The sequence below is a fragment of the Moschus berezovskii genome, chromosome 17, assembly GCF_049115385.1.
Source record: "Moschus berezovskii isolate FMDL1 chromosome 17, NW_MosBer_1.0, whole genome shotgun sequence".
Lineage (NCBI taxonomy): Eukaryota > Metazoa > Chordata > Mammalia > Artiodactyla > Moschidae > Moschus > Moschus berezovskii.
The window spans coordinates 52220121-52244641 of NC_142476.1; the positions used below are offsets into that span (position 1 = coordinate 52220121).

Genomic DNA, 24521 nt, shown 5'->3' on the forward strand with positions numbered 1-24521 from the left:
GCAAGCAAAACAAAGGCTATACATATGAAATTAAACAGAAATCAAGTAATGGTGGAATTTCTGATTGGGAAGGATCATTTTTATCAAATTGACAACAGACAATGCAAGAGATTAGACAGAATAATTTTACAGTAATTTAAAAATCATTACATTAAGAAATCAGAGGGTAAAAATAAAAAAGAAATGAAGCCTTGAGCTGAGCCATGTGTAAAACTTCAGACCAGAGAGGTGAGTGTGTGTGTGTGTGTGTGTGTGTGTGTGTGAAAGTCGCTCAGTCATGTCTGACTCTTTGCGACCCCATGGACTGAAGCCTGCCAGATTTCTCTGTCCATGGAATTCTCCAGGCAAGAATACTGGAGTGGGTTGCCATTCCCTTCTCCAGGGGATCTTCCCAACCCAGGTCTCCCATATTGCTGTTGGGTTCTTTACCATCTGAGCCACGAGGGAAGCCCAGACAGGTGAGAAGTCTCACCAATATACCAGGATGAACAGGTCTTAAGACAAACAGGAGATTCTTCCTTGAGTTCCCTCTTTTTTGTTCTCATATATACCGACATTCTTACACATATATACAGAGAGCAATGCATATACAACATATGCTTCAAAATCTTAAAATTCCACAATACAGAACACCACGTAATGTTAAACATACCAACTGGACAGGATGACTGAAGATTATCTAAAAGACACACTTGAGCTTTTGAGAAAGGAATGAGCGATCTAGTGAACCAATAACTGTTTCTTGGAAACTATCAACAGCCTCATTCACATTAAACTCTGAGTTCATAGCTTTCAGTCCTCTTGGTGAAATAATACAAAACTCATGGCTTGAGTCTCAAATATTATCTTCTTTCATCAAGTTCCATAGTTCAAAGACCTACTATTTAAGCTTTATTCTCAACGTTAAGGAGATTCCTGTCAATTTCAAATAATTATACTGTCTGACAAATGAAAAATGTCTACCTGAAAAACTGAATAGATGACTTGCCTTTGAGGTATTACATAACTTCTTCCCTGCATTTTAAGCAATTTACTCAGAAAAAGCCACTACTTGTACTATTATACTGATAGATCCCTCTAAAATTTTGACATTTACCATAGAGAAAAAGATGACCATATAGACCAACTTAGCTTTAAAAGATTCAGCTCAGCAATCTAAGAATAATTTTTATAATTCTATCAGCGATCTTAAAGGTAGGTTTACAGATCTTATACTTACTATGAGCTAGCTATATTGGCAAAGATAATTTCTTCTTTAAGAGCAATGTTGTGAATTTAAATGTAAATGTCTGTAGATTATTATTATTTTTTTGCCTTAAGATGTTATTCTACCATGTTGTAATGGAAATTCTGAGCCTTGTGCCTCTCAGAATGAATACAATACAAAAAAATTTTGTACACCTCATGTATGTTTGGGAAATGAACCACTGTTATCACGTATTATGGCAGATACTCTAAGGCTAACTCCTGTATTAGCATAGTTTAAAAAATAATTCATACTCACACATACAAAGCACATGTATACATATTTACACCCATACATATACATATATACACGATACACATACAATCACATTCATGCTCGTGGCATTTTAACAAGTAATTTTAAATCTACTTGCCCAAAAGGGCACAAAATACATGTACTTACACAAATTTACTATGTATATACTATACACATAGTCTGTATAGAGACACATGCATAGAAAGTATATGTGTACACAGAAAACAACATTTGTCACATACTGGTATTAGGTCCCATTTCATACTTGAGAATTATGGCTACAGTCTATACTAAAAAGTCATAAAATGAATATATTTGACTACTCTTTAATTCTAAGGTCAGAAGGCTTATGGTTATATCACAGGAACTTGGTTTTATTGTCATGTTTTGGAATAGTGTCCATATCTGAACAAGTAGGCAATTTGCTAATTAAACAGACCCTACTGCTCTTCTATGTTACAGACTACAACTAGAAGCAATATTCAGAGCAGTCATTTTGGTAGGTGACGTCTGAAAATGTAATATATCTGTTCTAAATCAATACTATTTCAATCATCTGTCCACAACTGAGTTGATGGCAGGTCCAATTAGTCAATAAGCATGCAAGATTTAGCATGTGACAATAAAATAGATTTACCCATCAAATAAACACACAGTTTATTTTCCAAAATCCTAAAATCACTGTATGTTTTATTATACTAGACATGATGGAGCTACATCTGTTGTTCAGGCAACACTGAAGAAACCGGGGGAAGTTTCACTAAAGACCTGAAGGAACCAGGGGAACACTTAGAAAGCTCAATAAGTGACATTCCCATCTAAAGGCCTGATACGAACGCTGTCCTCCAAACTCTGCACATCCTAGAACTTGTGACTTCACTTACATTGACACCTCCTTTTAATAGGATGCAAACCCTTTGGGAAATGGGATTGATACTGATCACATGACACAGTACTGCAGTAAAGTGAAAATATTTTCCAACATGATGCTGAAATTCCAGGGGAGAGGCTGGGTTCTATTAGAAATAGCTTAGAAGTAAAATAAAACAAAAACGGACACACAGGATGAGACAACTGAGACAGGGAGACTGGGGTTATAAACCTAGAGCAAAAGCCAAAGGTGACAAATGCCATTGTTTATGACTGCATAAAACCAGTGCAAAGAAACTGGGAAAACAAATCTCCAATTTTCGTTGACATGGTTTGTGCTGATCTAAGAACACACCAGTGGTTATCCACAATATTTACCTTTAACCAAAGGAAAATTTTGAAATACAGAAGAACGCAAAACCACATATAGCACAAAGCCAAACCCTGAAGTATATAATCCATTAGATGCCTATTTTAGAGAATTCAAAGGAAGAAGCAAAGGGAATCCTAAAAAGAGGAAATTTTCTGAAAAGATTTCACTGTAGACTATTCCTTTTACTTAACATATTTCCACTCAGCTGCAATGCTGTTTTAAAAATATGGTATGTATCTTGCACCTCTGTTCCATTCACAAAGAGTTAACTTTTTTCCAGGAGAAAACATAAGATATGAGAAAATATAGGGTGGTGATTTAGGGTGGAGTTCTTTATACAATCACTTGTAATTTAAAAGTTGAAGGGCTCTTTTTGTGAATCTTGTATTCTCTGGTTTTTGCCTGAGTGGCCTAGTTTTAACCCTTTAGAATAAGTTCAAAACAACACCATTCAACTTGGCAAGTTCTCCTTTTAATAACGGTTAAAAGTTTTTACTTCATACTTTACGGGTGTCTGCTTTGGGTATAAACTACACAGGAAATTAAAGTTAAGGTAATGTACAAATCATGTTTGCTGCTTTCAAAAGGAGACATTTCAGTTGGCTAACCTGATTTACTTCTGCAGAACATGAAACGGTGTCATGGGACACAAATATGCAGTGAATATTTGGTCTGCTGTCTGGGGACAGTTAGCAGACAAAATTCCAGTTGGCTTCTGGCCGTTTCCTACATGCTAATCATCTACTCCTAGGTAGTCCAAAAGTCAGCCTCGAGACTGAACTATTAACCCCCAGGCTAAGCTGCACTTGTAAATTTTAAAAATGTTAGAATTTGCCAATTTGCTTTAAATCTCAATGTCTTAACTATTTTCTGGAAGGACCTGGAAAGAGACCCTGAAGTTGTTTGACTGCAGGAGCATGAGCTCTGCTCTTAAACCGGGGCATCATTCTTCTCCATGCCAGGTCCCATTTTTTAAATATGGCTCAGGATTTATTAAGGAAACCTAGAATGGATAAAAAGTTACATTAAACTATTTCAAAGGTAGGCTAAATTTTTGCATTAGGGAATTACATATTATCATGGAAAGAGAGACATATTTTTGCTCTAACTAAATAAATCGAATGGAATTAGTGTCAAAGTATAGTCAGTCATGCCTAAAATCAGATCAATACAAAAAATTAAATATTTTCTATGCTAGCCTTCACTGTAATCTGTGAGGAGATAAGTACATAGGTAAATAAAGAAATTACATTTGTCCAGATACTTCTTGAGATGTGATATTTTGCTTCTTCCTTAAACTCTGAAACTAACTAGCCAAATTTACTGACTGACTACCAAGAAGCAAGCTTTGATTCACTGTTGAATATGCTTCTAGCACGAAGCAAAAACACACTGGCATGAGAAGCCTTCTAGAGCAAGCAATGCATTAATTTTTCCTTTGCAAACAACTTTGTGCTTCTGGAAAAGTTTTATTTTTAAGGAATCTTAATTTTAAAAATTAGTCCCTAGCAGTTTTATGAAATAAAGAGGAAGGAGAGAGACTCTAAACAGGTAATCATGGAGTAGGCAGAAACACTTATAATAGACAATATAATTTCCATCAGTCAAAACAGAATGCAGGAAAATAAGTATATATCATTTAGGTCTAAGCCCACCATCTGTTAATTATACTGAATGGGCTCTCTGGTAGGTAATGTGGGAAACCTGTCAAAGCAATTTCAAATATATGCCAGGGTAGGCCAATGGTCCACAAAGCAGAGGGCTGCTATACAACCTACTTTGGTTGATACAACATACACAACCTTAAAGAATCAGCAGTTTTCAATAGTCAAACCCCCAAAGTTTGACATACCATGAGCAATGAAGGTGAGTGATGAAAGCATTAGTCAAACTGGTTACTTGCCTACTGGTGTCCATACATGCGACTACTCATGATTTACTGCAACAGTTATCAAATATTTTGCTTTCATAAAATTCATTAGTAATTAACTGCCATGCCAGACACTTCGTTTAGTCTAACAGGGAGGATTCTAGTGGACGGATTATAGTGGGACGAGTTGGTGATGGGGGTGGTCTCCGGCTAGAAAGAGAGAAAGAGAAAGGTAAAGAAACAAGTCAAGTAACTACTAGAAGGTTATCCCGAAGATACTGAGAAAGAGCCATCACTCACATGCTCATGCACAAACAGGCTAGCAGGAATGGTTGCCATCTGTAATAACTTAATACTGTTACTTTTCACTCACCCAGCATTTTTTAATGAAAATGAGATATTTTTCATATGCAAATCTTTCTAAAAACTGAAGTCCTCCCTCCCAATACTAATAAAAATATTAAATCATTTAAAAGCCATCTGAAAAAAAGAAAAGCCATCAGAAATACACTGCATATTTCTCAGCCAGTAGAGTATGCCCACTCCAGGAACTGGTAAGGTATTTAGGCCTCAGAGACTAAAGGGGTTTTATGTAATGTTCTTCCTCTTTTATTTTTTCCCTCTCAGGATGCTAATTATCACTTCTCATTGTCCTCAGCAGTAGCCTTCTCCAATATATTCTATATTTTACTTTACTAGGTACTAGAAAATCAGAAAATCAAGGTTTCTAGAGTTCTCTACAATAAGCATAAACATGCTCAGGGTGAGTCCCTGAGTAAATTGCATGAGCTCTGGCTCCTATTTTGGGTCCTAAAAGTTTTATTTTTATAACACTATTGCTCAATTTCTGATTGGTAATAGTGTTTCTAATAGCTGAGGTTTCTAAATAAACAAACTTCATATAATGAAATATTACTGTATCTGACAATCTTCAGCTTTATACCAACTAATATTCTTTATTCCTTGAACCCATACATTTATTTCCTAAATGCACTAATAAGCTTTTTATGTGTGTACTTGACTTTACACGTCATATCTCAGAGGGTAATATTTATAGCCAATAAGATTCAACAAATTCTGCAAGTTGAAACTTTTCTTCTTGATAAAACTCTCCCATTGATATTTTTCAGAAAGAGCCTTCCCACCCCTTTCTGGAATTACTGTCATGTCATGAAATTTTCTTCTTTATTGGACACACAAAACTGATCCAATCAAATACTCTTTCTCAGGATGAAGGAGTGAAGTTAGAAAAACTAAAGAAAATGGTTAGGCAATGTTAAAAATCACAGCTATAAGATTAAAATTAGATGGTCAAGGAAAAATCAAAACAAGAGGTATCATTGGTTAATGGTAAAAGTACTGATGGCTCAAGCACAAACTCATAGATCTTAGTAGAGTTTCTTTTGCTTCCGGTGCTTGAAAAATATCCAAGGAACTGTGGAGAAAAGGTTTTTTCTTGGGAAGGTGCATGCCAGTTTAACCTCTTACATTAAGTTTTATCACTTAAGCAGCACTCGGTTTTTCAAAGTGTAACTACAGATACTTTATATGCACAGTACGGAACTAAACCAATTCCTACTAGCTGTTTAATTTGGGTAAACAAGTAAGTCCTTTTCCCGCAGAAAGGCTACCAGCTAGTGTGACCACCAGAAATGTTTTGGCAATTTCCTGCTGGGAAAAATCCTCCTGTTATTTCCTTTTCGCTTATGACAATGCAAAAACACCTGCCCTTTCACTAGCATACTGCTCATTTTCATTTGAAACGGTTATATATTTAACTTACATCCTGGCTTTGAACCGAGCCATTTTCTCCTTTGATGTGAACTTGCCAGAGGCCAAAGGTCAGGTTCACTTGAGTTGTTTCATAGAGTGTTTAGTATGGTGCTGCTGTCAATGATGTCCTCAATCAGAGTTCTCTTCTGATTCTTTTGTTTATCTGCTGGAACTGTATTCCTCCCTCAACACCCACCTTGGTGAAGTCTTCTCTGACCTACCTTTTCCTATCTTGATGCTTCTCTAGCATCCCAACGTATTTCTAGAATTAGGTTTATATGTTTATTGTCACTGACCAGAAACGGACTGTGTCTTAGTCATCTTCAGCTTCTTGTGGTGTCTAGCTCAGAGATTGTCATTCACTCATTGAACATTTGAAAAATGAATAAACGAAAGTTACTCCTAGAAGTATGAAACAACTTATGAATACTTATGATAGCCACTGATCTAGCAAAAAAAAAAAGCTACAATGGAGTGTAGGATTTAGATTCTTAGAAACTCTACCTACAGGATATTTGACTGCTTGACTGTTTAGTAGATGTTTGAAATAAATACTAAATCATAGGCCCTTCCTCGGGGAGCTTGATAGTTAGTCACATAACCTATAGAAATATATTCTTAGCATTTTAGCAGTTATAGGAGGAGCAGAAAAGTTGGCCAGAATTTGAACCTGAAAAAGCAAAACTCTACCAGAAGGCTCAATAATGGGATGGACTTAATTAGGGGATTTTATTTGAAAAAAGTAGACTTGAAATGACAAATGCAGCGAGGGGCAGAATACAGTACAGCATGGTGGGCTAGAAACTGTTCCATGCATATGTGATAGCTTTGACTAAGTGTTGTAGCCAAGAGAGAAAGGAATGTAACTGAGTTCTCTTCTGATTCTTTGGTTCTTGGCTTAAGTGTCATACCCCAGCACTTCCTGACCATTCGATAATTTCCAACCACCACTCTTCACCACTTCAAGGTTTCATACATTTCATAGCACTTAACTGTTTGCCATTATGTATTTACTAGCTTATGGCCTGTGTCCTCCAGTAGACTGCAAATTTCTTGAGTGCAGAGACTACATATTCTGTATTTATTACATATATTCAATATCCAGTATAATGTGATTAGAAGACAGTGAATAAATATTTATTAAATAGCAGACAAACAAGTGAATGACTGAAAAGTACCTATTCAAAGATGTTCAGACAGGCTAGAGTATAGACTAGCTCAAGGAGAGGGGGTCCAACGAGGCCAGAAATGGAACTTTTTTTTGAAGCATTTGTCAGAGGTTTATATTTGAGACAGCAAGTTTACACAGAAGTTGAAAGATATGGATTTTAGCTCCAACTGCCAATTTGTATAATCATTAGTCACTCAACTTCTCTAAGCCTCAGTGTTCTCATCTATGACACAGGAGACTCAGACTAGATGATCTGTAACATGCTTTCCAGTTATGCATTGCATGTATAATTTATTGAGCATGTACGATGTGGTCGGTATTATGCTCCATAATTTTTAAAAACTCAAATCTATTCATAGTGGAATACAAATGGGCTAAGACAAGTATGCAAGTGGTTTTACTATAGCACCCCATTTTAAGTGGAAAAAGTGAGGCAAAATTTTGTAATTCAGGCTCAGAGCTTGAAAATACAATAATGTGGTTAAAGCAGGGGCAAATATGATTTTAATCATGGCATATAAAATTTGAAAGTCACAGGAGAATGTAGGTCTATAATGGGGTTAAAGAAACTAGAAATTAAGTGGGGAGGTGGAAGGGATGGACTCAAAGATAGGGACAGAGAATAGAAAGATTGAAATACTCTGATGGCATAGCAACTTCTCCTTAATCTCTTCTCCAATCTTTGGACCATGTTAATGCTAAGACAAGACAAAGTCAACGATAATAGGCAATTGCAGAAAAAAGGCAAGGCAGGAAACCAAAAAAATATAACTTTCTGTTATGTGCCAGGTCTTTTGTTTGTCTTGATCACCACTGTATCCCAGAACTCAGCTTTGTCTTTGGCCCATGATATTTTTTTTTTTCAAATAAATAAATCAGGAGAACCTATCCATTATGAGCACTTTAAGGGAATCCCTAGGGCACTAAATAGGCACTGCACCTTGTGTGGTGAATTAATGATTGAAAAAGAAGAAAGATCAAATTTCCACATGGTCTCTTAAAATAATTATGACATCTTTAAAATAAGCCTAGTTTCAAGTTAAAGTAACTCATACATGTACTTAGTAATTAAAAATCCTAAAGAGCTGGTCAACCCTTCTGGAAGAAATAAGCACCGTTTTATTTCTAAACAATAACCCCTTGATAATCTGTAAAGGAAACAATCCAAGAGGAGCATCAAGTTGTTCAGTGTGAATTTTCTTAATAAGTAATGCTAAGATGTTTGCCAACGTCAACACCAGAAAAACATTTAAGGTTTACTGTTAAGGTTCATTTCATTGGTCCAGTTCCTAACCATTCAAAGAGTTTCCAAAGACATTCACCTCATAAGACAGTTTGTTTTGGGCCAAGCAGAGTTATTTGTTTTGTACCAGATTTTCCTCCATTACTTTGCACAGAGATGGGCTTCATTAAATTACCCATTATATTGAAATGTAGCATCTTGCATCACTTAGTGTTTATTGAAACACTGTGTGGTGTGTGGGCGGTTTATGGTTAGGATAGAAGAGCCATGTTTCTGCTTCCAAATCAAAGGGAAAGATGTAATACTTAAAGTTGCACTTGTAGCTGCAGGGATAGGCTGGGTGTGGTATTTTGGACAATGACAAATTTTGTAAGAAAGTCGAATGTTCATACGGGGTGGGTGGCATGGTGGGGGAGAAACTGGCTACGCTGATAAGAGAGAAGAATGAATAAATTCTCTTATTGTCTCATTTGGTTCTCTTCTAAGAATGGGAGAACTAAATCTTCATTTGCTCTTCTCTGGGTTAGCTGGTACTGAGTATTCACAATGGGTGACCAATCTTAACAGGGGTGCATCGTAACACCAATTACTGACATGGCTAGGTCTTTCTGCCCCTTCCTGTCTTTCTCTTCAGGATGGAAGGTGAGATTTATCTATCCGATAAGTTTGTGAGCCAGACTAGGCCTATGTAGCTCAGGCTCCATCCTTTCCTTATTTAAACCAAAATATCAGGACTCCCAGGCCAGGATTCTTTCTATAGGGCAGTCACATGGGCATGTTCTAAGGGTATGTCTCTGAAACTAGACTGTACATCAGAACTCCCTGGAGGATTTGCTAAAACAGAGGCTTCTAGGTCCCACACAGACTTTCTATGGGGTGAGACATTTCCAGTAAGTTCCCAGATTATGCTAATGCTGCTGGTCCCGTGCTTTGAAAACTGTCAGAAGACATAATAAATGATTTTGTCCTGGCTATCTTAGCAATTCATTTCACTTGCCAGATAAAGTCGAGAAAAAAAGAGAAAGTGCTGGGGAAAAAAATCTTAAGAAAGATGAAGAAATGGTTGTAGAAATTCTTTGATACCTTTGGAAATCAGATGCAAGCATGGGTCAAATTGGTTTTCAGTTTATTTTGTAAAGACTGAGATATTATACTACGGAATTTTTTTTTTTTGTTGTTAGTCATCACCAGAAGAATAACTACTTGTTTAGAGAAGCTTGCTCATGAACATGGCAGTGGGTGCAGACACTAAGCACATCTAACCATGCATCCCAAATTCTCATCTTTGAAAAGGGTACGACTGAAGCCCAGCCTAATTAGTTAGGTGGACCCAAGTTAAAAAAAACTAAAAAACCCTAAAAAATTCAAAGACTGATACTTTTAGGGGAATTATATTTGCCTACAAGGACAGTTATTTGCATAAAAAGGATATGCAATTTATACCATAAGTTCCACTTATTAGATATAGATAAAGCCTTAAAATATAACGTATTTCAAAATTTAATTTACACATAATTGCATTTAGGGTCATTTGATCTTAATGATGAAAAGATAAAAAAGAAGGGTTTTGTCTACCTAAGCACAAGAAGTAAAGTATCTCTCCTTTTCGAGGGCTACACAGGATGAATTTCTTAGAGAACAAAAGCAAAAACTGCTTCTGAATTTTCTAAAATCATGATGTGTGCCTCCCACAGTGGACTCTGCTGTGCTTGGTTCCCAAGTGGCTTCAGGCAAAAATGACTCTGGTGGCGTCTGAGTCAGCTAAATGGGGGATGCCCATAGTATCGCCTTCCCAGGAACTGAAATGCCTTACTTCTCCATGACCCTCTTAAATAACTTAATCCTTGCATCATTTTTCAAAGTTTAAGGCATGTATACAAAGTTTATCATCTGAGCAACATTATAAACTTCCCATGACCTGAGATTACTCCTTATCCTGCTTGCAGCCTTTCACAGTACCTGTAGGGGGCAGTGTCTCAAGCAGGAATTCAAGGACATGAATACGTGAACATCCCCAGGAATAAATCAGACAGGAGCACTCCTCCAGGTGAAATGGAAAGGTAGCTTACTATGACCCAGGACTTTCTCTTGCTAATGTCTGCTCTAAGAGAACAGATTGTGGGACACAGTATTTTTAAATTTCAGTACAGCATTGTGCTTTGCTTCTTAATTTGAGCATTTATTTAAAAAAACAGGTTTTGCATATCTAAAAAGTCCAAGGCGAAGTTCAGAAGAATGCTATGAACAGTCATGATTTTGTCCACATGCAAGAGAATATTTTGTAATCGTCAAAAACACTATAGGATGCTATCCAGCATATTTTTGGCCCTTTTAGCTTTGGTACAGAGTGAGCCAGTACTGTCCAAGAATACTTTACAGTAGATGTTGGAAACAACAGAGAAGTTGGAGTACATTTAAAGGATTCAAGAGAAATTCTCTAATATAACTCATGCTACATTTTAGAGCCAGCATTTCTTCCCCCTGTGAAAATGAACCCATGATTTTTAAATGTATGTCATTGGGAAAGTATGAATCAACTGATGAACTTTGAAATAAGAACATAAGGGGAAAAACAGTCTGTAATTTTTATTTGAAGATGCAAACATATAATATACTGTATAAATTAATCTCTGAGATAACTGGTTATATAATCCACCTTGCCACACTTCTTTCACTTTATTTTAAACGTCTGACTCGGGTTCCACCCATAAGGATGGTACAGATAAACCCACTTCTGTGGTTGCAGCAAAAAGGCAGCTTAAGGGATGAAATGCCTACATGAACTCCGCTCAGTTTATGATTTGTAAAAAGAATTAGCCAGGCAAGGTTTTAGCACAGAAGGAATAGCACAAGAACAAGAAAGTGTGTGTTTAAATCATTTCTTAAAATACACTAAATATTGGGCTAATTCTAAAAATAAACTTTGATTAAACATTGTATATCAACTCATTTTGTTTTCTTTCATTCACTCAATAAGGCTTGTTTATGTGCTAGGTACTGTATAAAGCGTTAGGGGTACAGAAATAAAGACAGTCACTGCCCAGGAATTTCTAGTTGAGCTGGGAAGAGAGACAAGTAAACAGTGTCCACAGTTGGGTAAGTGCAATGACAGGATTATGCCTCAAGTGTTTCAAGGACACCTGGAGTCTTAGACTGGAGATGGAAAGAGGTGGGGGTGTTAAAAGTGCTTAAAGAAAACAGAAAAAGTTGAGGGTACCGGCATTCCAGGGATAGGAGATAGTATGTATGAAGGGGATAAAAAAGCTGGAAAAAATATTGTCAGCTTGAGAAACCAAATGTCTCACTTTTTATCACAAGTGGCAAAACTACTTGTTTTCATCCAAGTCCTAATTCACAAAACAAAGTTTTTGAGGGTTTTTTGTTTTAAAATATGATTCCTAAAAAGCGTTACTTCTGATATTTTTATATTTTAGTTTCTGTACTATATCACTGACAACAGAGAAGCTGCGTAGAGAAAAAGATTAAAAGGTATGCAAAGAAACAGAAAGAGTCAGGATAGTGATGAGAAAACTACACAGAGAGAAAGGAGGTGGTTTTTAAAGAGAGTCACACGCACATGGTTATTGAATGAAGTTAGTCAGTGTCCCCTCCGAGGATTTTTTTCTCTGTCTCTTTCTCCTCTTCTTTCCCTTCTTTCTGTCTCCCTCTCTACCTCTCTCTCTTTTTCAAGAAATCCCCAAAGAGATCTAAGAACTTACATGCATGTGTGTAGAAACCTAGTCCCACTGATGGTGGCTGGGGCAAAGCTATTTCTGACCCTCTGCATCGTCTTCTGTCCTCTCCTCCCTGCCCTTCCCCTCGCTCCCACACCAGGCACCAGGGGAGGGGGTTGGCCAATTCAGACATTTGGGGGAAGGAGGAGAGGTTGGGAAGGAGGTGCTAAGGACCAGCTACTGGGAGAGGCGAACTTTCACTTCAGAGATGCACACTGCTTTGTCATCTCAAGTCAGGGAGAAGAAATGAAAAGAAACAAGGATGGGGAGGAACAAGGCAACACTGGATCTCTCTAGGAAACTGTAAAATTCACTTCTGCATCGGAAAGGTGGGAAAGACCTTTTCTCCTTTCTGACAGACAGCAAGAACCGTCTGGGCCTGAATATCTGACCTGGGGCCTGACCTCAAAGGGGGTAAATGTGTACTTAGAATAGATGCAAAAGTTAACTTTCCAATTCCTCTTATTTTTGTAACAACAAAAACTGAGCATGAGGAATCTGAAGATTTAAAGAAGATTTATGTTATACCAAGGTTTCCTTTCTGCCTGACTTGTGACACCTAGTGAATAAAAAAGCCAGTTTTAAATGCACCACATGGTATTTTTCTGGTCATGTATCAGTCCGAGAGGAAAAAATGGAGACGAGGTACCGTTTACTAATTAGAATCCCAGTGATTAAAAATATTCCAGCAGGAGGAGCTCTAACATGCCTTAGAGTTCAAGCTTGAAAAACAAAAACACTGAAAGCAAACAGAAAAACAGAGAGGTGGTGTGCTTTGCAAGCTGCCGAGTCAGTGAACAAATATGTGATCGAGTCCAATTAAACGCTCAGTGCGAAGACAGAATGGCCCACATTTTCTCCCTTCCACAAGTCTCTGTGTTCTGATGCAGCTAAACTGGGCACGGATCTGTGGTGTCAGGGAGCAAAAGGTTGATTTCTAGGCAAGGGTAGAAATTATTCTTTTCCTCTTGAAGTATCATATTGTTTCTAAATGAGTCTTCTGACGCTGGCTCAAAAACTGCCATTTTAAAATGAAATCTTCATCAGTGTTTGAAGGCACTACAAAAGCTCCTGAATATCCTTCTCCTTTACTCTGCGGCTTGTTGGACACTTTTTTTTTTTTAATGAGAGAAATGCTGTGTTTGTAAAAACTGGTGCTAAAAGGGCAAGGAATCATAAGTCCCCTGGGCCATGTAAAGAGTCTGCAGAAAGAATTACAGCTTTCTAACACACTCACACACATCAACTGGAATACAAAGAATTTACTCAGGAAAACAGTGAGAAGTATATGAATTTAACAGTTACCGGATTTTGGGGGTAAGCCTTTCCATTCTGGACAGTGTTGTGGGAGAAGGATGGACGAGTGGGTGCACAGTATGATCACAATTACTTAACCTGAAGGAAATTTTCAACCAATCCCTTCTAATCGTTCGCCAATAAGAAGTCAAACTTTTTGTTTTACACCTTAATGGTATGCCCACATTTAAAATTTTTATACAAGCTCCTACAGAAACTTTAACTAGACCAATTCAGGCCAAAAGTCACTAAATAAAGCTAGTCTAGACGGAAAAATCTATGAAAACCATATGTCTTTTAGGCATCTGTCTTACAAAAACTGCCATCATCTTGGAGAAATAGTTCACAAAATATGCTTTTAGGAAAACATTGCTGTAATGACCATGGGAGCTGTGCTCAAGAAGACGGCTGGACAGAGTAAAGCTAAAATGTTTACAAATGAGAGGCTCTCATTTCTACATATATCTGTCTGTTACCATCCCTGAGAGGATGGCAAAGGCAGATGTAATTTATATTTTCACTCTTCTAGAAGGGATCAAAAAAGTTTACAGTTTTGTTCCTCCACACCCCCACAGAATGTTAGACCAAGGGATCGCAAAGCATCTCTGTTCTCACTCACAGAAAACTGTTTTGAATAATCTTGTATGTGGATGGGGCCAAAAAACCAGAACATTTTCTTCTGATTATTACCTCATCCGGCGGCCCTGCCAAACACAGCTAGAAGGCAGGTGTCCGACAGAAGTAACCAACGGAAGACCGTCCTATATAATTGGGTGTAGGGCCTAGCTTAGAGACAAAAGGGATCAGAAGGATGGGGGAACAAAGCAGGAATGCAATCAGAATGCAGTAAAGACAAATGTCCTAAAACCTTGCCTTTCTGCTTTAACATTGCTTTCTGGACTGGAGACAGTGGTCAGCACTACCTTTGTTATTCTAGCTCCATATTTTTGTACCTCAAAATGCACTTTAATAAGTGGTATGAAATCCACAGACAAAAATGTAAAGTTTAACTTTAATGATAAAAAAACAACATATTGACAGAAACCTGAACAGTCTAGAGAGACTGGGAAAGTATTTGTAAGTTGCAAAAGTTCCCTATGACCCTCAAGAATATTTTGCTGAGACTTCTTGCTCTACAGGGAAGGGAACAACACAGTAACCATGGTTATTGGCATGAATGCCCCATGTGCTGTTCAGTCACAAGACTGAATAAACACTATATATCAAATGGAAAGGGTCCTGGGTTGAAGGAGGCGAGTATAGTAAAAAAAAAAAGAGGGAAATCTACAAGATGTCATCAATCACACACCAAAGTTTTAAGCAAAAGCAAGAAACACGATTTCAACATGTTTATTCAAAGATACGGTGCTTCAAAATGAATTTCCAAATACTTATTAGTTTTAGAGTATTAAGATGGTAATGGGGTAGTTTAGAGTGTTTGAAATATTAAAACAAATCAAGCAATCATATTAACAACCCTCATCACAGATCCCTAAACTGAACTGGAGAGCATTTAAGTAGGTTAATCAAAGTCCACTGATGAATTGCAGGGATTTTTATGGTCCATTAATTTCAGTCCTGAAAGTTCTGATACTACTGCTAACCCTAAATCTATAACTTTTCTTTCATTCAAAGGATATGTACAGCATGGATTTATTGTGACTATAGACCCAGTTACGTGGAGGGAAATTACTGCAGTGGTTTCTCTAGTTAACACATTTACTAATGTTTCCTTAATTTTCCACCCCAAGAGGCAATAATTAAGGTAGCACTGGCCTCACATGAAGTTTTATTATTTTAGTTATTAAAATACTTTCCAATACTGCTAAGAAGTAAAAAGAAATTCTAGTTGTTTTAAAAATAAGTAGACGTTTTCCTCATTTTTATAGCTTTACTCCATGAATGGTGGTCTAAAAGGCAAAGCAGAGTGCAGACTTTCTGGCGAAAACACTTGAGCATGAGACTAGGAGGAGATTTATTTGAGGGAAAAACTGCATTCACCCTTAAAACTGGCTTCAAAAGCAATCCTAATATAAAGTTTAAAAATGCACATGGTACAGAATATACCTTACATAATTATACATTTCCAAGTGGAATAATTCCATTTTAGATGCTCCGGGCTACAAAATATCTTTAAAAAAGGCTTTCCCATCTCCTCTTATCATAAAATGTCTCATGCTAGATGAATGTAAAATATATTGAAATGTAGATAAAGCTGCTCATGAAAATCTGAAACCTAATACAGGTATCTATTTACATGGTGGAGGCAACTGGCATATTTGATTGTAAAATAAGGTTATTTTTCAAATCATATTCAGAACCACCTGAGGTCTCCTTTCTCTTGGGTTTCAAAATTGCCATTGATGCTTGGGGATTCACTTGTGGTGACATATCTAGTTGGTGGTTATCTAGTCTTTCCCTTATTCTCTCTTTCTCAAAAACAAAACAAAAACAGAAAAAGGATAAAGTTTACTTCTAAATTTTATATTAACTTACACATTTACTGGGTTCCCATAACAGCAGCCAGAATACTATTATCCTGTTTTTCAGTGTTTAATCCCAATGGGGGAAAGTGCTGACTTTACGAAGATTTGGAATTCTCCATGTGTCTGAGCAATTAAAATCAAGAAGGCCTGGCCTTGTCATTGACCATGAGCAACTGAGAATTTTGCCATTTACTATTTTGATTAAGCATCTTTCCCCCTGGTCCTTGGATGGAATGTGTTCTTTCTACAATTCATGTGAGCTGATAATTTTGACTGGAAAACAGGAGTGGACAGTTCCTGGTGTTTATGGGATTAGTTAAAAAACAATTTCAGAAATTAGAGCACTCATTTGTGGATTTGCCTACCGTGTGGCTCTGATGCCTGAAAAGTAGCCAGAAAGAAAAGAAAGTATTGTGCCATGATGAGCCTGCCTCAGTTCTTTGTGGCTTTTGACACTGCCCTCTGTAGGAATTCTGTTTCTGGTCAGAGTTGCCACATGAGCTTAAACTTCATCTAAATACTGGTAATGTGGCATCAGTACACAGGCAGATTCTTAGAAACCCAGTGCCTTTTCAACACACCCTCCACCCCCCACCTCCTCTCCTACATTTAAAAACACTGGTCAGACTAAAAGTGTAATATTCTTTTGGAAACAGCATTGGGTAAGCCAGATGGATTTCATTTGGCAACTAAAGGGTGTAAATATGTGTTTAGATTCAGAGGTTCCTCTAGACAATGGTTACAAGATGTTGGCTACAGTAAGCTGAGGGTTTCAATGTAGGGCATTTAAAAATTCTATATTTAAGCAGCAATAAAATTATGACAAGCAGACAACAGCCATCAAACCCTCAGTTAAATCCTCAGTTCCTTACTCATACAACTGGAGGTAGGCATATAATGCATATTCTGAGTGAAAAATGCAGCATTTACATTTTCATGTTTAATTTCCTGGCTTTATATTTATATAAAGCGGCTCTAGTAAGCTAAATTTCACTTCTGATTTTTTCCTCGTAACTGATAAATCAGAGGGAGGAAGAAGCGTCCAGCAGCTCATTCTTGGAGCTGGCTGCTTACAGAAAATTTAGAGGTGAAAGAGCCATGGATCATGCTGTGCCATGAATCTCTGAAGTCATTGAAAAACATGCCATCTGACCATAACTGCCTGAAAATGAAAAATCGTTCCCCGTAAAACCGTTCTTTTCTTACAGCGAGGGAGACAAAAGAGGGCAGTGATGAAACAGAAGTACTAACTTGTGTGCGTCTACAAGACTGTGGGTCTGCTTACGCTGGGTAGAATTGTTTTCTTTTCTTTCAGCTGACATCAACTTGTATGCAGGAACATTCAGCAGATTCCAGCTGGTGACAGTTGGCTGCTGACTGGATACAGGACAAATAATAACTATTGACTGTGCGTTTTTCACTGGACAGTGGCTCTTGTGCCAGACTCCAGTCTTGGCTGTCTCCCTCGATCAGGTGAAACCAGGGGCGGATGGGCTACCCTGAAACTCAGAAAGGCTTTCCCTTCATTGTTGAAGCTTAGCAATGTAGAGCCCCAAACAAGAACAATGACAGAGCTATTTGCTATTATTTGTTGTGAGACATGGAAGAAGTTGTTTCGTTAACTCAGTGCCAGTTACCATGGGGCTGAGGTGGTATGTGGTCTATTGTTACATTTATTGCCCTGCTTTCTGTTTGCATTTCTGTTGTCTGTACTGTCTCATGTAGATCCTATCTTATTTTCCTCTTTCTTGTACCCTCCTGCAATATCAGATGTTTGGAAAAGTAAGATAAGGGGCACATTGAAAACTTAAAGGCAATCTGAAATCTACCTTGACACAGCTGTAAAGCTCCCACATTCCTGAGCCTGGCCTAAACAGACTGCCAGTCAGTCTGGACTGTGGGGGGATGGAGATGTTTGTGTAAAGTAACTCAAGTTTGCTAGACCCACGAAGGAAACCACCAGACTAATTTACTTCCACTCGAACTAGAATGAAACCAAGACCCTGAAGAAAGAAAACCTTTAACATTAACCATTGATCCACTTTAGTGAATTATTATGTTACAACCAGAATCACTGTAGTATTTGAATGATTTTGATGAAATATTTAATACAGAGGCTCAAATAAAATTAAAGACATTTTCTTTAGTGAACATCTTTTGGCCAAATTCCTATATTCATGAAAATATATTAAGCATCATGACAACTCATGGTAAACCTACAACAAATTATTAATTACATTTGGGGTTTCAGTAACAAATTCTGTGACATAGTAGCCTCATGATATGCCTTAAATATTAAGAATCAGAAAGAATGCCTTGAAGTTGTTTCTAGTCTCAGCAATTATACTTTGTAAAAATCCTTGCTTGACTTTTAAATCCAGTTGCTAAATATAAAAACTGTTCCCTGAAAAATCAGAACACCTAATCATAAATTTATCTGTTTGTTCTCTAAAGGAGAAAGATGGTGAGGAAAATAGAAAGCTCATGGCTGAAATCAGAAATCACAAGATGAATTCATCATTCGTCCAAAGACACTCAGCTGCTAAAAGAAGTCATGCTTTTAGAGGGCTGTTGAGGAGGGAGTAAGTCAGGTTGTTTCCAGAACATGACTGCTGAGGAGTCAGACACAGGCTAGTCCCACAAGTCGCTTAACTGTCCGTGAACCCTGAGCCCATGACTTCAAGGCTCGGCAGCTTCATCCTTCATGGCACCAAACCTTGATATTAGGGATGCAAAGACACACTCATAAGAATCACAGGTTTTCTCTTATTCAAAATTTGGGGGACTGGCTAAAAACAAAATGAAACAGGAGAGCCTTATCTCTAGGCGAAAGTGATTCTGTGTTACCTGTCAGTTAAATCAATGCATAAAATATGTATGCATAAAAGAGATACGGTACAGAAGACATCAAGGTCAACCATTTAAAACAAGATTAAAGAGAAGCAAAGGGCTTTTACCTCTGTAAAGAAAAGAACATGCATGCATGGACTGTCTCTTCACATAAAGAACTGATGTATCTTTTGCTATGGTTAGTTGAACTGTGAATTACTGAGAATGTGGGGTTGTGAGGAGATTCTCAAGGTGCTCCATGTAAAGTCAGGGAAACTAAGTCATGGAAGGAGTGCAAGTGGGAGGCCCTGGGTAATCTTAATGCTATTCCAGGGCTGTCCCCGCAAGGCAGGGACCCCAGTATCACCATGGGCCTCCCCAGAGACTCTGTGCAGCACTCTTGATATCTCTGCTGTGTTTCTGTCATATGAATGAGCTAGAGTGAAAGCTAACCCTTTCCTCTGATTCACTGTGTCATTTTTAAAAGACACCATCAGACTTGGTGACAGGGGGTGGTTAAAAGAAAGGACTTCTATTTTTTTTTTAAAAATAGAAGACTGGGTGATGAGGTAAGTGAAGTCTGCTTTTCCTTGGATAGAGACCCTTCCTCCCACCCTTATCCCCTTTTGACCGTTGCAAAATAGCTCAGTCCAAGGAAAGGGGAGAAGACAAATGAATAAAATAAGGCCAGAGTCACCGTTGCCAGGAAAAACACACTCTGATTCAGTTAATTTGTTCTGTTAATGTCAAAGGCTGTGATTCCCAATTAGCTAATTTTAAGAAGCTCTAACCGAAAATAGCTACATCAGCCCTGAAGTTAGTGTTTGGTCAAACATTAGGATCTTCAAGTAAAAGAATAGGGCCCCTAAAGAGGTACTGAGGTCTGTTTAAGACTACCTTGCTAAACAAGGACATGACTAAATGGGGTTTTCCAACTGGGTTTCAGTCCCTCCAGAGAAGCTGCTGGAGGTGAGAGAGGAGAGGGACACACCAAACCTTCTAGCAACAGAAAATGTTCCCCAAGTCAGATTTGTATAGTGAACTTTCTAATGGTAGAATCATCCCTGTTGGTGAGCCTCTTTGGGACAGAAATGCTTCCCTAGTTCAGGAGGAATTAATTAAAGCAGGCATGTAGTTTGCAATATTTCTAGCTCCCTCACTGAAAGGCTCCATGCACATCAACCAGAACAGCTTGAGCAGCTGAGAAAGCCTGGGCCAAAAATGACTCCACCAGCCTCTCTCCTTCCTCTTCCTTTACATTGGAACGGAAAGTTACAATAATAATCACTTAAAAAAAAAAACAAAGCACCCAGAACACTCATGGTTTCTGTATAACTGTAAGCACTTTCATTGTCTGAATAGGGTCATAATAAATACATGCTCTTAAAAATGAAGATCTCAACCTGCTAATGAAATTGTAAATTATCCAGAAGAAAACTATGCACGGGCACACTATGAATGGCAGAATCTTTTGCTGCTAAAAGTTCAGTTTTTGCCTTTGTAATATTAAAGCCCAACAGGGAGCTGGTGGGATACCCCTTGTGCTGTCTTGTCATATTATGATCTGGTTTCAGATAAAAGGGGAGAAAGGGCCCATAAGAAAGCAAAGGACTGGGGAAAAAAATTAAATTTCCTTCTCAGAAAGTTAAGGGTTGGTTTTCTGAAGATGATGGATAATGGCATTTCAAGTTTTTTAGATTTTAATAGAGAAAATGGAGGCAAGTCATGGAGGGAAAAGAGAATACATAAATAAATAGAACAAGGTGAAGTTTCCACAAGAATTCCCTCAACTTTTTCTTTCTTTCTATCTCTGTCTCTCTTTCCTTTCCTCTCTCTTTCTTTTTTTGAAATCTTAAACCTCATTTCTGGCTTGCATTTGGTAGGATTCCTGCTCTGGCTTTTATTAAAAACAGACTTTATGTGGTCAGAATTCTCCATCTAAAGCTAAACTTTAATAGGCATAAGGATCCTGACAGAGTCTTTCTTGCTCTCTCTCAGGTGACCAGCCCCCTGCCCCTCCAGGGATTTCCCTCCCAATGCGCAGAACTGGCGCTGAAACTCGAAGGCTCAGCAGAAAACAACCAACTTTCCTCTTTTACTCAGAACTCTCATTTCTGTTTCACATTTGAGACTCTTTGCAATGCCAGATCAATTTAAGTCTGGCTCTAACTTGAGAATACTCTAAAAATTTTGAGTAACACAACTGTTGTCCTATAAATTCCCAAGTGCAGATGACTGAAACCTGGAGGTTTCCCTCTCCAGCTCAGGCTCTGGAGGGTGATTCCTGCCGGCGACCCTCTGTGAGCGAGCTCAGAAATACCAAGGGCAACTCCACCTGGCTTAACAAATCAATTTAGCATTCAGCAGTATCTCTGAAGGGTACTGGCAAGCCAGCTTATCTGAAACCAAGAGGTGAAGCAGCCAAGCGAGCAGGCAAAGACATGCAGTTTCATGCCTGAAGACAGGCATCCCGAGGTTGCTCTGGTTCCTTCTTATAGCTAAACAGACAAAATAGCTGACTTCAAGACTCCTGTGTGGGACTCTAACAGCCCTCCCCTAGTGGCCTCCATACATTCTTGGCACAATGGCAGAACTTTTCCCAGTCAATTTTAAGTTTCCTAAAACAATAATTTAATTTTGCTTATAAGTGAGGCTCAGTGCTGACCTTTATGCTTGATTACATGGAAGGAACAGTCTTTTGAATGCTGCAGTACAGAAGTCCTCAAGGGGAGGGAGATTAACTCCTCCAAACCAGTGACAATGTCTGGAAACATTTTCAGTGGTCACAACTTGGTGAGTGCAACTGACATCCAGTGGATAGAGGCCAGGATGCTGCTAAACGTCCTAAAATGCACAGCATGACCCACACAACAAAAACATCAGTAGCGCTGAGGTGGAGAAATCCTGACATTATGGTTAGGAGACTCGGCTCTGGAGTCAGACTGCTTGGTGTTGAAGCCCAGCTCTGTTAGGGCCTGGCTGAGTGCCTTGGGCAAACAGCTTAACCTCCGCATCTAGTCTGTAAAATGGACAGTCACCTAACTTGTGGGGCTGTTGTGAGCATTAAACAAAAATGTACCTGCAAAGCTCTCAGGACAGTGCCTAGCATACATTGTGGTGGTGGTGGTGGTTTAGTCACTAAGTTGTGTCTGACTCTTTTGTGATCCTATGGACTGTAACCCATAGGGCCCCTCCATCCATGAGATTTCCCAGGCAAGAATACTGGAATGGGTTGCCATTTCCTTCTTCAGTGGGTCTTCTCAACTCAGGGATCGAACCTGGGTCTCCTGCATTGCAGGCATATTTTTTACTGACTGAGCCACCAGAGGCAGACATGACTAAAGCGACTGAGCACGCATGCATGCAAAGCAAACATTGAGAATATCAATAAATATTATCATTTTTATTATTATTACTAGAATTTAGCTCAGTTACAAGTAAATTATAAATTAAATCTACTGAGGTTAGAGGGAAAAAAACTGGTTTGAGAGTACGTATGTCCTCTCTGATGGGGACCACAATGGTGATGGCAATAACCACTGTGATTTACAGTTGATGAGACTCTTTCAAATACCCCATCTCATATGATTTGGGCAACAACCTTGTTGAGTCTTTATTTCATAGATGAGGGACTCGTGGCTCAGTCTGAGTTACCCAAGACCTGTGGAAAATCAAATCTTCTGATTTCACATTCCCTTCTATTCCTCTACACCTCCCTTTGTTTAGTGGTTTAAGACGACCCTTCTTCTCTTCATTACACCCAACAGCCCTGAAGATTGAAATAAATGTAAGCACTGTAATCAGAGGGTGAGGTGACTCAGACTTCTTGGGTGGGCAGAAATCACTTCTCTTTTGACAGTGCAAGCATAGTAAGGTTTACCTTCATGGAGTATACAAATATTTTAATCCTCTGAATTGAACTTCTAAAAAATTAGCTTTCTCTATGGGCTATTTTCTTTCCTTTTTAAATTTCTGATGTTGAAAAAAAACCAAAACCCTAATTCCCTCTAGTTTCAAAATCTCTAATTAATATATTGACTGTAAATATATGAAGGTGAGACTACAGTTTCAACTATATGTGGTATACATATTTCAAGTTTCAGTTATTTATTAGCTATTTTGTATCACAATTAAGCCTGAAAATCTGCTTATAAATGCCAAAATGTATTATTCAACTGTACAATGTTCTATTTATTGTCAGTGACTGCACACAGCAGTCATATGTCTGTGTTAAAATAAAAACAACTGCAGATGAATCAGCCAGATTTTTACTCAGCCTACATTAAAGTTAGTGACATTGGGTTTAAGGGTCAAAGTTCGGAGGGCAGATGGATAATATTCCTTGAAGTCAGTGGTTTTATAGAATTCCTCTGGTAATAGAAGAGGCTAGGCCTTAGCCTGTGATGCTCTGGTGACCTAGGGAGCACACAGCTTGCAGCAAACCAGCCACTGGCTCTTTCATTTCAAAGCTCTCTGTCAAATTCTACAAACAGCTGCCAAAACGTCATTCATCTGGACCTAAGTTTCTGTGGTTCATTTAGTTTGTGCCAGTAGAGAAAGGAGACTGTAGTCCATCTATTGGTTTCTAAATGGAGTCATGGGCTCAACAATCTTTCTATGATTCCCCTCCGCGGGGATGGGGTACCGCAAACGTACAGGATAGTATCTTTGCCCTTTTCTTTTCCGAATCAATTTTGTCTGTCACACTATGAGAAGCGAACCCAGGAGCATCCCATCCCTCGACCCCTCGACTTCGGCCGCGTGCAGAACACTCACCTCGGGACACTGGGAGGGGCCCTAGTGGGCCGAGATGGAACCTGCGGAGGCGCCCCGAACGAGTCACCGCTGTTGGGGAAAGGAGGTAAGGGGCCCGGCCGGGATGGCACTGGCGGCGCCCCTGAGTGGGGTCCCGGGGAGGGGATGGCGGGTGCGGGTCCCCGGCCGGACGAGGGTCGTGGGAGAGGCGCACTCAGCGTCGGCCTCCTTTGGGTGGTAGGGCTCGGAGGCGGGGACCTGGGGACAGAGAGAGGCAGCAGTTTGCTCATCCTCCTTTCCATCAGAAGTCATCCTTAAAAAACAGGTTATAATTGACTACGTTTAAAAAAGTATTGTCTGACTAACTCAGGTACACATTAGGGATATTATAAAAGGGTAAAAGGTGAAAGGAAGTTTCCTTCCCCACCCCTTCCTCTGTGGAGACAACCAGTATCTTTTCCTGGGTATCCTTTTTATCTATATTCTCTAATATCTTCTCTCTCTTACATATATATGTATATATATATATATATACATATATATACGTGTGTGTATAAATTGCTTTTTTGTACACAACATTCTACAACTTAATTTTTTTTTAAGCTTCACATTGACTGTAC

At 38.6% G+C, this 24521-nt stretch overlaps 1 protein-coding gene across 7 annotated transcripts in view; it reads right to left on the minus strand.

Moving 5' to 3' along the window:
* The window catches only part of DNM3 (dynamin 3), a 670947-nt gene that overhangs the window by 5801 nt on the left and 640625 nt on the right, over positions 1-24521 (minus strand). For 3 of the 7 annotated variants that reach the window (XM_088845459.1, XM_088845461.1, XM_088845462.1), the window contains exon 20: positions 23923-24159. In XM_088845459.1, coding sequence (XP_088701585.1) covers positions 23923-24159 — 237 coding nt within the window. Of the gene's footprint in view, positions 1-4431; positions 4825-17514; positions 19034-23922; positions 24160-24521 lie in introns of those variants that run through there. The other 4 variants (XM_088845465.1, XM_088845464.1, XM_088845463.1 and 1 more) reach the window with 2 other exon arrangements.